The 14652-nt window shown below is 32.8% G+C and overlaps 2 protein-coding genes across 7 annotated transcripts; both read left to right on the top strand.

Annotated features, from left to right (window-relative positions):
• The first annotated feature begins 2474 nt into the window (after positions 1–2474).
• LOC18016371 (serine carboxypeptidase-like 7) lies at positions 2475–5382 on the top strand. Of its 4 annotated transcripts, none has more exons than XM_024156102.1 (13): positions 2475–2710; positions 2808–2953; positions 3016–3104; positions 3350–3475; positions 3600–3702; positions 3803–3840; positions 3948–4049; positions 4170–4256; positions 4347–4415; positions 4496–4579; positions 4661–4779; positions 4879–5038; positions 5144–5382. In XM_024156102.1, exons 1-13 carry the CDS (start codon positions 2586–2588, stop codon positions 5222–5224), a joined length of 1329 nt encoding a protein of 442 aa, XP_024011870.1. In that variant the 5' UTR covers positions 2475–2585; the 3' UTR covers positions 5225–5382. The 4 variants fall into 4 exon arrangements, with proteins under 4 accessions (XP_024011870.1, XP_024011871.1, XP_024011872.1 ...); XM_024156103.1 differs by having other exon boundaries at positions 4508–4579; positions 5144–5381; XM_024156104.1 differs by having other exon boundaries at positions 3028–3104; positions 4508–4579; positions 5144–5380.
• Positions 5383–6053: 671 nt separating this feature from the next.
• Positions 6054–8940, top strand: LOC18016370 (serine carboxypeptidase-like 7). 3 transcript variants are annotated; one of them, XM_024156105.1, is made up of 13 exons: positions 6054–6286; positions 6388–6533; positions 6604–6680; positions 6846–6971; positions 7094–7196; positions 7297–7334; positions 7429–7530; positions 7646–7732; positions 7839–7907; positions 8034–8105; positions 8191–8309; positions 8409–8572; positions 8664–8940. In XM_024156105.1, the coding sequence occupies exons 1-13, from the start codon at positions 6093–6095 to the stop codon at positions 8687–8689; spliced, it is 1323 nt and encodes a 440-aa protein (XP_024011873.1). In that variant the 5' UTR covers positions 6054–6092; the 3' UTR covers positions 8690–8940. The 3 variants fall into 3 exon arrangements, with proteins under 3 accessions (XP_024011873.1, XP_006401829.1, XP_024011874.1); XM_006401766.2 differs by having other exon boundaries at positions 8409–8568; positions 8664–8917; XM_024156106.1 differs by having other exon boundaries at positions 6184–6286; positions 6396–6533; positions 8409–8568; positions 8664–8917.
• The last annotated feature ends 5712 nt before the right edge of the window (positions 8941–14652 follow it).

Raw genomic sequence — 14652 nt, 5'->3', positions numbered from 1 at the left:
ATTTGGAAAGTGCCAAATCATAATTTTTTTAATGAAATTGATTGCTCACCTTTGGAGACGTGATATTCAGCCAACAATCATAAACTCTAGCTTTAGATGAACAAGTATATGTGAATCCTCTGGACTTGAATTCATCGCAATTCACTTGCTTTGTAGATGGTTCTTTTCAAGGTGATGAACAAGCTAGTGCTGTAAGTTGGGTTTAGGAACATCAGGGTTGCCGAGGCATATCCTTCTTCCATAAGGGATTGCACAGTTTATTATGAGTTATGGCCAGTTTGAGGAAAACGAATCGTGTTATTTTTATTTTTTTGGTTCTAAAGATAAATCGCTTTTGCTCACCCTTTGTGACAAATTATACAGATTTGATCTTTATAGTGTCAAATCCCAATGCATGGCCAGCTTGGCCAGAGTTAACTGAGCTAGGAACATAACATGACGAAAATATTTTTTGGAGTTGACGAAAATATTTCCAAAAAATATTTTTTGGAGTTTTCCAAAATACAAAAATTCGAAGAATTATTTACTAGCAAAAATATGTCCACGTTGTAAGACAATTTGTTTATAGGTACTTATGTTGTTTAATGATATAGATAATATATTTTTTAAAGAGAAAATTGGAAATATAAGACATAAATTGGAGAGCTTTGTCCCCTTAGTATTTTTTTGAAAAAAATTGCTCTCTTAATACTTATGCTAATTATAATCTTCTTTTACCCCTTCAAAACGAATTATTTGATATTCATATATTGTTTTAACTATTATTAATTAAAATAATGAATTTGATAAAAAAAATTCCACGATAAAAAAACAAAAATAACTTAAAGAGAAAAAAAAAACCCGACACTTTCTTGTTCTCATCGTCTTCTCCATCATCTTCTTCTTCTCAATGTCACCCATGCAAATCAAAGCTTCTCCCTTGTATTTCTGAAAGACCAGTAATTCTAAGAAGTTTTCGTTCAAGTCTGTATCCAATTGTCTGCTTCTTCAATCTATTCAACTGATTTTGGTTATTAGGGTTTGAAAACTCCAAATTAAATCTGAGTATTTTTTATACAGCCTGAGCAATTACCGGCGATAAGAAGAGAGATCTCTATATACCACAAATGTCATAGATATGCACCATAATTGAATAACCAGAACAGAAACACAGAAAACTGTAATTAGGGTGAGGGAGCTTGTGAAAATGTCGCCAGAGAGAAGAAGAAAAAAAAAAATCTTCGAAAATATGTTAACAACGTTAAAAACAAAAAAGGAAAATAAAATATTTTTAAATATTTAATTTTTGTTGGATAACACCTGATCCTAGATTTTTTCAGATTTTATTAATCGTTTAGTAGAATATAGATTCTATATTCACTAGAACAAAGACAAATAAGTAGAAGTCTAATTCTAGAAAACATAGAATATATAACGATTTCTAGAATATGTAGAATATATTACGAATTCTAGATAACGTATTCTACATGTTGTTATAGAAAACAAAACAAATGGTATAATATGTATTCTATACTCGGTGGATCTTATACCAAATACTAGAAAACAAATTCTATAAAACACTAAAATTGTAGAAGACGTTTTCTAGAACATAATAATAAATAAATTTTAAATATATGTATTTCTTTAAAGGATGTTTTAGAATAATATTTTTTCCTTTTTTGGAATTTTCAAAATTTAAATGTATATATAAATATTTATTTTGAAATATAAAAGTATTTAATAAGATTATTTTTGTCTAAAATTGCCAAAACTCAAAAAATACTAAGGGGACAAAGTTCTCTATTTTTTTGTCATATATTTCCAATTTTCCATTTTTTAAATGATAAATGAAATGCGTTTGTGTAGAGAAAAAGAAAGGAAAAAAAGCTATCTCTAACCGCATTAAAACATATTGGATGATGCGAGTTAGATTATTGTGACTAAAAGATAAAATATATGTATATATCATGTTTCATGAATTAACTGTTAAAAAAAATATTGTAATCAATGTGTTGTCCGATTTAAATTTTATGCTTTGTATATGGTTTTCAAAGTAGGTGGTTCGTATTGATTTCTATGCTGTGTGCATAAAAAAACTATATATATGCATTAGGTGATTTAGGTTAGGTGTATATAATAACCCAATATTATGAAGAAGACTACAAATTTACAGATAATCCATCCTAATCCTATCTTGCAGATAATTACTCATTCTTCTCCGAATCTGTTTGTTGCCTTGCTCCCTAAGTTGTCAATAAATAAAGAACTTTGTTTGTTTCCATTAATCGCCGCATCGTGTAATACTGGATCAGCACTCTACTGTGTGGGCTGCTTATATTCTTTTTATTATTCTAAGAAAAATGTTTCTACTTCTTCTCAGTTTTTAAGTCCAAGACTCCAAACGTGAGTATTAGGAAATTAGCAATAACATGACCATTTGTTACTATATATATCAAAGATCGACACAGACTCACAGAGTAAAGTCAGTGAGGAAGACGACAATGGAATCACGAAATGTAACCAACCACTTTTATTTTATTATAAAGATCATCTTTAATTTGTCCCATTTTTTTTTTTAGTTCACTCTCATTATAACTAAATAAAAAATGGATAAAGAGTACGTGAAGTTACTGCTGCTTCTACTTGTCTTGCTTCACCACGTTGATTCAGCCTCTATCATCAGGTCTCTTCCTGGTTTTGAAGGTCCTCTTCCTTTCGAGCTCGAAACCGGGTCTGTTTTCTCTTCATCTCATCTTCGTGATAAATCACCCAGTTTTACTAAAGCGGAGTAAATATTTTGAATGACTATAATTATGATTCATATAAAGGTACATTGGTGTTGGTGAGGCAGAGGAAGTTCAATTGTTTTACTACTTCATCAAGTCTGAGAGGAATCCAGAAGAAGACCCTCTTCTTCTCTGGTTAAGTGGGGGACCTGGCTGCTCTTCTCTCTCTGGTCTTCTTTATGAGAATGGTAAATTTTAATATTTTTGTTTTTTCACTTTTATATTGAAAGAATTTTCATTAGATTTTTAGTTAAAATCGCAGGGCCTGTGACTATCAAGATGGATGGTTACAGTGGAGGTATCCCTTCCTTGGTTTCTACTACATATTCATGGACAAAGGTTAAACAAAATTTAGAAACTTACCATAAAGTTTTTTTTTTTTTGCGATTGATCACAGACACTACAAAAAAACATACCTAATAAAAAATCTCTATAAAATTTGCGGTGTTTTTTTTTTTAGTAAAAACACAAAAATAGGCAAAAATAGTCTTCGGAAGTCAATGTGGTTTTTTGGTGATTAAAAAATTTTTGTGATAAAAAACCTAACGTAATTTATCACGAACTTTTTACTTCCTTGTTCTCAGATTGCAAACATGATATATTTAGACCAGCCTGTTGGAAGTGGATTCTCCTACTCAAAAACTCCACTTCTTGATGATATACCAAGCGACACAGGAGAAGCTAAGCGTGTCCATGAGTTTCTTCAAAAGGTTTAAAAACAAAACAAAACAAAAATTTAATTAATTGTCTTTTGATGCATGATTTATCTTTATGCATAGAATATTAAAAATTTGTTTTTTATAAAATATTTCGGTGGTTATGTACGGATTGCAGTGGCTAGACAAGCATCCAGATTTTGTTTCTAATCCTTTCTATGTCGCTGGAAATTCTTATTCTGGTAAAGTTGTTCCGGCAATTGTTCAAGAAATCTCAAAAGGTATATTTTGCTTCTAGATATTCTTTCTTGATCAACTCTTTTTCCTCCACTTTATAAAAATTTATGTAAGAAATCTCAAAAGGTATGCACTACCATGCAGGAAATTATATATGCTGTAAACCTCAAGTAAATCTTCAGGTTCATCATTAATTTTATTCTTGCTTCTTATGTGTTGTATATACAATTTTTGACTTTTTCATGCATTTAGAAATTCTAAATGTTTTAATTCGCGTAACCAATAACAGGGTTATGTGCTAGGAGATCCGGTAACAGCAATTGATATTGATGACAATTACCAGATTCCATTTGCTCATGGAATGGCATTGATCTCAGATGAACTCTACGAGGTACGAAATATAAGCATGCTTTTTTTTCTTTCTTTTTTTCTTGCAATTAATCGTAATGAAGTAGCTAATAAGCAAAAGAAACAGAAAAAGCATTTAAAAAACGTTTCTATTTTCGTGCAGTCATTAAAGAGAAGATGCAGAAGAAACTACATAAATGTGGATCCTCGTAACGCAGAATGTTTGAAATTGATCAAAGACTTTAAAAAGGTTTAGATTATGTAAATATTGTATTTAATATATAATTGATTCTACCAGCCATATACTCTAACGAATTCAAACTATTTTGGTTACGTACAGCTTACTTCTGGAATAAATGTATTACATATACTATTACCACGCTGCGAGGAATCATCTCCTAATTGCTATGTAACTAATTACGTCTTGATCTTCTTACGTCTATCTTTAGGCCACTGTAAAATATTTACAATAAAAACATGTACACCAAGTTGCTTTTGCAGAGGTATAAATATACTCTATCTTCGTACTGGGCCAATGACGTTAGCGTGCGCGACACGCTTCAAGTCGAAAAGGTATATACACAAGTTGAAGATTGAAATGTTGATGAAGTAAAAATGAGGTTAATTAAGGAAAAACTGTTTAAATGATTGCAGGGGAGCAAAATAAAATGGGTACGATGTAATCGGAATATACGTTACAGGAAAGATATTATAAGCAGTGTACCATACCATAAGAATAACAGTGTCAATGGTTACTCATCTTTAATCTTCAGGTAAGAATTTATTAACACTAAGTATTATTTTTGTCTTGATATAACCAAAAAAAAAACTCAAGATATTTTGTTTATTTTTTGGAACGAAAAATAAAAAAGCGGTGATCACGATATGGTAATACCTTTCTTTGGAACTGAAGCATGGATAAGATCTCTCAACTATTCAATTATTGACGATTGGAGACCATGGATGATAAACAATCAAGTTGCTGGATACACTAGAACTTACGCAAATAAGATGACATTTGCCACTATCAAAGCAAGTCCTTTTTTTTGTCTCTTTTAATATTTTTTAATTAATGATAAACGGGGTTTTTACCTACATGTGTCAATTACATAATTGTTATATGGATTTCATTTATAGGGAGGTGGACACACTCTAGACCCTAAACAAATGGAGAGCTTTATAATGTTCCAAAGGTGGATAAGTGGCCAACGTATGTAACAAGGGACAGCCTTCTTCGCCTTTCATGTTGTCTATTTTAAATCGCACATTCTCTATATAAATGGAAACTTTATCTTCGAATAACCTGAATAAATCCGTTATCTATTAACAATGAAATCAGAATTGTCTCTGGAAATTTGGAACAATTACATTTCTTATATTTTCAACAACCGAATAGCAAGCAGAATAATTTATACCAAATTAAAGAATGCTCATACTTGTAAGTGTTAATGCATCCGTTATTCTTACCTTGATGAGATGTGCTTACAAAAGAGAAGCGATTATATTGCATTTTTTTTAATATCATAGTCTTCGAAGAGAATTTCAAACCCACACATTTGGAATTGCATATATATATATATATATATATATATATATATATATAGTCTATTATGGGCTATGGTCAAATTGCTAAATAAGATTTTATGCATTTTATGGTCTTCAAAGTGGGAGGTTCATCTCCCATATTTGATTACTTATTCTTCTCAGATCTGTTTGTTGCCTTGCTCCTTAGGTTTTCAATAATAAAGAACTTTGTTTGTTTCCATTAATCGCCGCATCGTGTCGTACTGGATCACCACTCTCTCTATTGTATGGACCGCTAATATAACCTACCCCCTTTCATTTCTTATTAAATGTAACCTACCCGCTTTTTATTTTATTATAAAGATCATCATCTTTAATTTGTCCCTTCTGGGGTTTTGTGATTAAATACAAAAATTATATTCTTATTGTCAACTACTAACATGTGCTTGTCACGTGTTTTCCTAAACTTATCTTCTTCCATTTTGATGTGGATATATATTCGTGGCCACCAAATTCAGTACCCAATTCTTCCTCAGTTGATTCCTCTTTCGTCTTCTGTTAGATGAGACAAGCTTATTCCAACATTCCCATTTTTCTTTTAGTTCACTCTCATTATAACTTAACAAAAATAATGAATATAGAATACGTGAAGTTACTGCTGCTTCTACTTGTCTTGCTTCACCACGTTGATTCAGCCACTATCATAAGGTCTCTTCCTGGTTTTGAAGGTCCTCTTCCTTTTGAGCTCGAAACCGGGTCTGTTTTCTCTTCATCTCATCTTCTTGATAAATCGGATTGATTTGAGTTAGCTGCATGCAAATGTTTTCAAATGAATCTACTTCTGATTCTATATAAAGGTACATAGGTGTTGGTGAGGTTGAGGAAATTCAATTGTTTTACTACTTCATCAAGTCTGAGAGAAATCCAGAAGAAGACCCTCTTGTTCTCTGGTTAACTGGAGGACCTGGTTGCTCTTCCCTCAATGCTTTGCTTTTCGAGAATGGTAAAAATTTTAATATTATTTTTCATTTTTAAATTTAGGAATTTTCATCAAATTTTAGTTAGAATTGCAGGTCCTCTGACTATCAAGATGGATGGTTACAATGGAGGCATCCCTTCTTTGGTTTCTACTACATATTCATGGACAAAGGTAGCACCAAATATAGTAACTTTTCACAAACTCTTTCTTTTGTTGAGACTTAATACAGAGTCTACAAACATTATATATATGCTAATTAATTAAAGATCTAGAATCTGTTGGTTTTAAAAACAACTAAATTAATTTATCACAAACCTTTTACTTCCTGGTTCTCAGATTGCAAACATGATATATTTAGATCAGCCTGTTGGAAGTGGCTTCTCCTACTCAAAAACTCCACTTCTTGATGATGTACCAAGCGACACAGGAGAAGCTAAGCGTGTCCATGAGTTTCTTCAAAAGGTTTAATAACAAAAAAAAAAAATTTAATTGTCTTTTATTGCATGATTTGTCTTTATGCATAGAATATAAAAAGTTTGTTTTTTATAAAACATTTCGGTGGTTATGTACGGAATGCATTGCAGTGGCTAGGCAAGCATCCAGATTTTGTCTCTAATCCTTTCTATGTCACTGGAAATTCTTATGCTGGTAAGGTTGTTCCGGCAATTGTTCAAGAGATCTCAAAAGGTATATTTTGCTTCTAGATATTCTTTCTTGATCAACTCTTTTTCCTCCACTTTATAAAAATTTATGTAAGAAATCTCAAAAGGTATGCACTACCATGCAGGAAATTATATATGCTGTAAACCTCAAGTAAATCTTCAGGTTCATCAATATTGATTGCTTCTTTTATATACATTTTTTACTTATTCATGTATTTACACATTCTAACTTTTTTAACTCGCTTAACCAATAACAGGGTTATGTGCTAGGAAATCCGGTAACACACATTGATGTTGATAACAACTACCATGTTCCATTTGCTCATGGAATGGCATTGATCTCCGATGAACTTTACGAGGTACGAAAGATAGCATGATTTTTTGTTTTTTCTTGCATTCAATCATAATGAAGTAGCTAATAATTAGCAAAAGAAACAGAATAAGCATTTAAAAAACATTTCTGTTTTCGTGCAGTCACTAAAGAGAAGATGCAGAGGAAGTTACATTATTGTGGATCCTCGTAACGCAGAATGTTTGAAATTAATTAAAGACTTCGAGAAGGTTTGGATTATGGATGATACTTTGTAATTAATATATAGTTGATGACTTGATGTTCTTCATGCCATATATAGCCTAACGAATTAAAACTTTTTTGGGTTACTTACAGCTTACTTCTGGAATAAATATAGCATCTATACTAAGACCAAGCTGCAACGAAACATCTCCGAATTGCTATGTAACTAAAACCATCTTCTTATGTCTATCTTTAAGCCACTGTAAAACCATTAAACAATGGAACAAGAAAACATGAACACAAAGTTTTTTTTTTGAACCTAACGCGAACACGAAGTTGCTTTTGCAGACTTATGGATATTCGCTATCTTCGTATTGGGCAAATGACGATAGCGTGCGCAACACGCTCCAAGTCGAAAAGGTATACATACAAGTTGAAGATTAGAATGTTGATAAATTTAGATTAATGTTGATTAAGCTAGGAAACATTGTTCAAATGATTGCAGGGGAGTAACAGAAAATGGAGTCGATGTAATTATGATACACCTTACAAGATTGATATTATAAGCAGTGTACCATACCATAAGAATAACAGTGTCAATGGTTACCCATCTTTAATCTTCAGGTAAGAGTTTATAAAACTAGTATTATTTCTGTCTCCTAATAACAACAACAAAACAAAAATGTCAAGAGATTTTATTTATTTTTGCTGTGAAAAAAAAAGCGGTGATCACGATATGTCAATACCTTTCCTTGGAACTCAAGAATGGATAAGATCTCTCAATTATTCAATTATCGACGATTGGAGACCATGGATGATAAAAAATCAAGTTGCTGGATACACTAGAACTTATGCTAATAAGATGACATTTGCCACTATCAAAGCAAGTATTTTCTTGTCCCTCCTAACCTTTTGATTTAATGATAAAAGTATTCACTCGTGTTAATTACGTATTTGTTATATGGATTTCATTTATAGGGAGGTGGACACACTCTAGAATTTAAACCAAAGGTGGGCTTTATTATGTTCCAAAGGTGGATAAGTGGCCAACGTATGTAAAAAGGGACGGCCTTCTTCGCCTTTCATGTTCTCTATTATAGATCGCACTTTCGCCATATAAATGGAAACTTCGAATAGTCTAAAAAAATCCATATATTTTATTACAATAGTAAATTCAGAATCGCCTCTAGAAATGTGGAACAATTACATTTCATATATCTCTTCAACAAACAGATAGCAAAGAGTATTTCATACGAAAGAGTGCTCGTACTTTTGATTTTTGAGGTAAACTAACCTGACTTGGGTTGTTTGGAACTTGGAAGTGTTTACGCATCCCGTTATTCTTACTTTGATAAGGTGTGCTTTACAAAAGATAAGCGATCATGGATTCTTTTTTTGTTTGTTCCAAAGATATATGTTTTCTAACTAAAATTTACAAATGATTTGAGATTCACGTTTTACAACTTATAGAAGAACTTTGCAATTTCCTAAGTTAGAAATTTTATAACTTTTTTATTCTCTAATTACGATATTATCTCTTAGATTTGTCTATAAATTTACTAAATTTCTGAAACAATTAGGAAAATTTTCGTGTTGCTTATTTTTTGCGGAAAAAAATAAAGGAAACTCTTTGCAATAAGATTCAGTGAGAAATGCATTCCCTACTTCATCAAATGTAGAAATCAATTTTTATGCATATTCTATAATAGAAAAAAAAAATTATGTAAGTATGAAACAAAACTAGGTAAACTGTGACCCTTATGAATATGTCGAGATTCGAATTTGAGTCCTATAATTATATATATATATATAGTAAAAATTTCTCGAATAATTATTAGCTTTTGTTTATCAGAACTGATTTATACTTAGTGTTTTCATCACGAATAATAATTACGTCAGCAATGATGATTTAAGGTTTATCAATCAACAGGGCCGGTCCAGAACTAAGATCCGTGAAGCAATGGCTTCAAGACAGCTTAAAAAATATTATTTTTGGGGCAGTTAAAAACCCAATTTTTTTTAAAAAAATGTGTGTAAATAAATTTGTCCTACATCGATCAAATAAAAAAAATGAAAAGGAAAAATTGCCTATAAATAAAAGTCATTATCACCATCAAATATTTAAAAGAAAAATCAATTTTGGCTTATAAAAATCGATTTTGGGCTTCAAAAAATTAATTTAGCATATAAAAATCGATTTTGAACTTCAAAAAAATCGATTTTGGTTTTTCAAAAATCGTTTTGGGCTTCAAAAAAATCGATTTTGGCTTTTAAAAATCGTTTTGGCTTTAAGAAATTGATTCTGGACTTCAAAAAATCGATTTTGAGCTTTAAAAAAATTGATCTTAAGCTTAAAAAATTGATTTTAGATAGAGAAAATCGATTTTAAGCAAAAAACAAAAATTCGATTAAAAGCATCATTTTTATAATACGCTTTAGGCGTCAAATTAATTTGGATCGGTCCTGTCAATCAATCCAAACGAGTAACATGTTTGTTAATTCATGAAAGTGACCGATAATACTAAAGGAAGTTTTTGGAAAGGAAATGGTCACAAATGATTGTTTGTCCTTTTTTATTGGAGACACTGTATTTTGAGTCTTGCTATTGAGTTGTGAAGTCTAAGTTTTGGTGAGGAAAAACCGTACGACGGCTTTCACAATAATCAATACGTAATCAGGTAATTAACTGCAAGTTTTAGGATTGTACTTGGCGACATTAAGATAACAAATGATGCGGAGTAGTGTAAACTGTCTCTTCAAATTGTTCTTATGATTTTCGATGTCCATTATACTTATTGATCCATGCAATCAGTAAATGTTTTTATCAAACGTAATCCAGTTGACAAATAAATGCGGAAGATTATTAATATGGTACATTTTTAATGTAACAAATATGGAAGTTAAATTAAACTAATTTACATATATTCGTTGTTTAGAATGGAAACTAATTCAGTAACGTGACGCACGTGGGCAAACGTAGATGGAGACACCGTATACGGGGTAAGTAATAGCCTAATAGGCTATCGAATATACAAAGCCAAAACGATTAAAAAAAATGCTATTGATAAAAACTTGAGTTTATAGATATATATTTTGTATGTATATATATATGCATATGTGTATTAAAGAAAGGAGGAGAGAATGAACAATCTCTTTTAATTATTGATTCCTTTTCACACATACATTACTACAAGTGAGAGAGGGAGAGGTCTATTTATACACTGCATTGAGTCGGTAAAACTAAATCGGTAAAAGTATGGATAATTACAACATATTATAATACTCCCTCTTAATTATCCATTACTAATAATATATTACGTATTGCCTCATTAAAAACCTTACCATGAAAAAATCCAATAGGATAAAAACCATGATAAGAGAAAAAGAGTACAGAAATGAGATCTCTCTCTGGAATGATAGATATAACGTTTTCTTCATAAATCTCGCAAATGACGCATTCCGATAGTTTGAATATGCTTTCTGAATACTATAATAGGAAGCGCCTTTGTAAAGAGGTCCGCCGCATTTTCACATGAACGAACATACTGGATATCGACTTCTTGATTCTTCTCTAGTTCTTGTGTATAAGAGAAAAATCTTGGAGGAATATGTTTCGTCCTGTCACTCTTGATATAGCCTTCTTTTAGTTGAGCGACACATGCAGCATTATCTTCAAATACTTTTGTTGGTTCCGTATTGATGACTATTCTACTTGCACATTGTATATGTTGAGTCATGGATCTGAGACATATGCATTCTCTACATGCTTCATGAAGAGCAATGATTTCCGCATAATTTGAAGAAGTGGCGACCAAAGTCTGTTTTTGAGAACGCCACGAGATCGCCGTTCCACCAATTGTGAAAACATATCCAGTTTGCGATCGAGCTTTAAGCGGATCTGATAAATATCCTGCATCTGCAAAACCAATTAGACCAACTTCGGGGTTTCTATGATAAAATAAACCCAGATCAATCGTACCTTGGAGATAACGAAAAATATGTTTTATCCCATTCCAATGTCTGCGCGTAGGAGATGAGCTGTATCTTGCAAGTAGATTAGTAGCAAAGGCTATATCTGGTCGAGTACAATTTGCAAGATACATAAGCCCACCGATAGCGCTCATATAAGGTACATCAGGACCTAATACATTTTCGCTATCTTCACAAGGTCGAAATGGGTCCTTGTTAATATCAAGTGATCTATTGACCATTGGAGTACTCAAAGGAGTTGTTTTATCCATTTTAAACCGTTTTAACACCCTTTTGGTGTAATTTGATTGATGCACAAATATTCCATCTTGGAAATGCTCAATCTGGAGTCCTAGACAAAATTTTGTCTTTCCAAGATCTTTCATTTCGAACTCTTCTTTCATGTGAGTCCGTGCATCATCAATCTCCTTTTGAGTTCCGATTATGTTCAGGTCATCAACATATACAACAATGATCACAAATCCTGACGAGGATTTCTTAATAAATACGCAAGGGCATATCGCATTGTTGATATATCCTTTACTCAACAAATATTCACTTAAGCGATTATACCACATGCGTCCAGATTGTTTTAATCCGTAAAGTGATCGCTGTAATTTGACCGAACATATGTCTTTAGATGCTTCAGGCATCTTTGATCCTTCTGGGATCTTTAATCCCTCTGGAATTTTCATATATATATCACTATCAAGTGATCCATATAGATATGCAGTCACAACATCCATAAGGTACATTTCTAGATTTTTAGATGCCGTTAGGCTCATTAAGTACCTGAATGTGATTGCATCCATGACCGGGGAATATGTATCTTCATAATCAATTCCCGGTCTTTGAGAAAAACCTTGTGCCACAAGTCGGGCTTTATATCTTGTGACCTCGTTTTTCTCATTTCTTTTTCTCACAAATACCCATTTCCACCCGACTGGCATTACATCTTCTGGTGTAATGACTATAGGTCCAAAGACATTTCTTTTATTCAGGGAGATTAATTCATTTTTCATGGCAATCTGCCATTTCTCCCAGTCAGACCTTTTCTGACATTCTGACACGGACCTTGGGTCTGGATCATCATTTTCATTTTCAATTTCTTTAGATACCGAAAAGGAGAATATTCCATTTGTATCATTTATCTCGCTTCTAGCCCATAATGTCCCACTTTGGGTGAAGTTAATGGAAATCTCATACTTTTCAGTATCATGTTCGTTTTCGAGACGAACTTCTTTAATTAGTTCTTCTGGAACCTCTTCATGTATGTCTTCAGGACATATATCTTTATATGGTTCTTCTATAACTTTTTCACCAATGTCTTCAAGACATTTTTCTTTATTCGGTTCTTCTAGAACCTTGTCTCCCAATTTCTTTTTCTTTCGAGGATTTTTATCCTTCGAGCCCATCGGCCTCCCGCGCTTTAACTGAACCCGCGGTTCATTTGCTTTATTCCCATCAATAACTGGTTCCGGAACATTTATTTTTGATGGAGCATTAGCAGCGGGGATATATGATTTTGTCACTCTTCTCGTATCTGTGAACGCATCAGCTAACTGGTTTGCCAACCTTTGCAAATGTATGATTTTCTGAACTTCCATTTCGCGTTGATGGGTAGGGGGATCGAGAGAAGCCAAGGTTTGTGTACACCATGTGATATCCTTTGGTGATTCTCTTGATCCTCCCCCCAACGCTGGGAATTCATTTTCATCAAAGTGGCAATCGGCAAAACGTGCCGTAAACATATCTCTAGTTACTGGTTCAAGATATCTAATTATACTTGGTGACGTATAGCCGATATATATTCCCAATCTCCTTTGTGGCCCCATTTTTATTCTTTGCGGCGAGGCTATTGGGACATAGACCGTACATCCAAATATACGGAGATGGGATACATTTGGCTCTTTGCCAGATGTTAACTATATTGGGGAATATTCATTATATGCACTTGGCCTCATCTGGACCAATGCCCCAGCATGCAATATAGCATGTCCCCATACAGTAATTGGGAGTTTTGTTCTCAATATTAACGGTCTTGCTATCAATTGCAACCGTTTTATTAAAGACTCAGCCATGCCATTTTGTGTATGAACATGTGGAACCGGATGTTCAACATTGATTCCTAATGACATACAATAGTCATTAAAGGCTGCTGAAGTGAATTCACCAGCGTTGTCAAGCCTGACTTTCTTTATGACATAATCAGGGAATTGCGCTCTCAACCTGATTATTTGGACAATGAATCTTGCGAAAGCCATATTTCTTGTGGTTAATAAACACACATGTGACCATCTGGTAGATGCGTCAATTAATACCATGAAATATCTAAATGGCCCGCACGGTGGGTGAATCGACCCACATATATCATTATGTATTCTCTCTAAGAATACAGGAGATTCATTCCCAACTTTGGCTGGCGAGGGCCTAGTTATGAGTTTTCCTTGAGAACATGCCTGACATGAAAACTCTCCCGATTGAAAAATCTTTTGGTTTTTCAATGGGTGGCCATTCGAATTTTGCACAATTCTTCGCATCATGACTGATCCAGGATGGCCAAGTCTCTTTCATGCCATACTCTAAATGTACTAGTAAATCCTTGGTTTACTGTAACATAGGATTCAGTCATATTTATTTTTGTGCAATATAACCCAGAGGACATCATTGGTAATTCTTCCAATACATATTTCCTCTCAGATATAATGCAAAGATATTCAATGCCATTCTTATTTATACTTGCTATATGATATCCATTTCCTCGGATATCTTTAAAACTTAGCAAGTTTCTACTGGATTCGGAGGAATATAATGCATCATTTATTTCAAACTTTTTCCCCTTTGGCATTGAAAAATTAGCTCTTCCGGAGCCAATTATAATATTTGCATTACCAGATATGGTACCCACGCTTCCGGCGGAGTCCTTTATTTTGAGACAGGAGAAATACTTTTTATCTTTAAGTATAGTATGTGTCGTAGCACTATCGGCTAGACATGT

This window comes from Eutrema salsugineum, unplaced genomic scaffold (assembly GCF_000478725.1).
Source record: "Eutrema salsugineum unplaced genomic scaffold, Eutsalg1_0 scaffold_2, whole genome shotgun sequence".
Taxonomy (NCBI): domain Eukaryota; kingdom Viridiplantae; phylum Streptophyta; class Magnoliopsida; order Brassicales; family Brassicaceae; genus Eutrema; species Eutrema salsugineum.
This window is presented reverse-complemented; position numbering and strand designations above follow the sequence as displayed.

Coding starts and splice junctions, on each gene's coding strand:
- LOC18016371 (XM_024156101.1), top strand. CDS start 2,586: ATGGATAAAGAGTACGTGAAGTTACTGCTGCTTCTACTTGTCTTGCTT. Junction 3,476..3,599: donor TCCATGAGTTTCTTCAAAAG/GTTTAAAAACAA, acceptor TACGGATTGCAG/TGGCTAGACAAGCATCCAGA. Junction 4,257..4,346: donor TGATCAAAGACTTTAAAAAG/GTTTAGATTATG, acceptor GGTTACGTACAG/CTTACTTCTGGAATAAATGT.
- LOC18016370 (XM_006401766.2), top strand. CDS start 6,093: ATGAGACAAGCTTATTCCAACATTCCCATTTTTCTTTTAGTTCACTCT. Junction 6,534..6,603: donor TGCTTTGCTTTTCGAGAATG/GTAAAAATTTTA, acceptor TTAGAATTGCAG/GTCCTCTGACTATCAAGATG. Junction 8,569..8,663: donor TGACATTTGCCACTATCAAA/GCAAGTATTTTC, acceptor TTTCATTTATAG/GGAGGTGGACACACTCTAGA.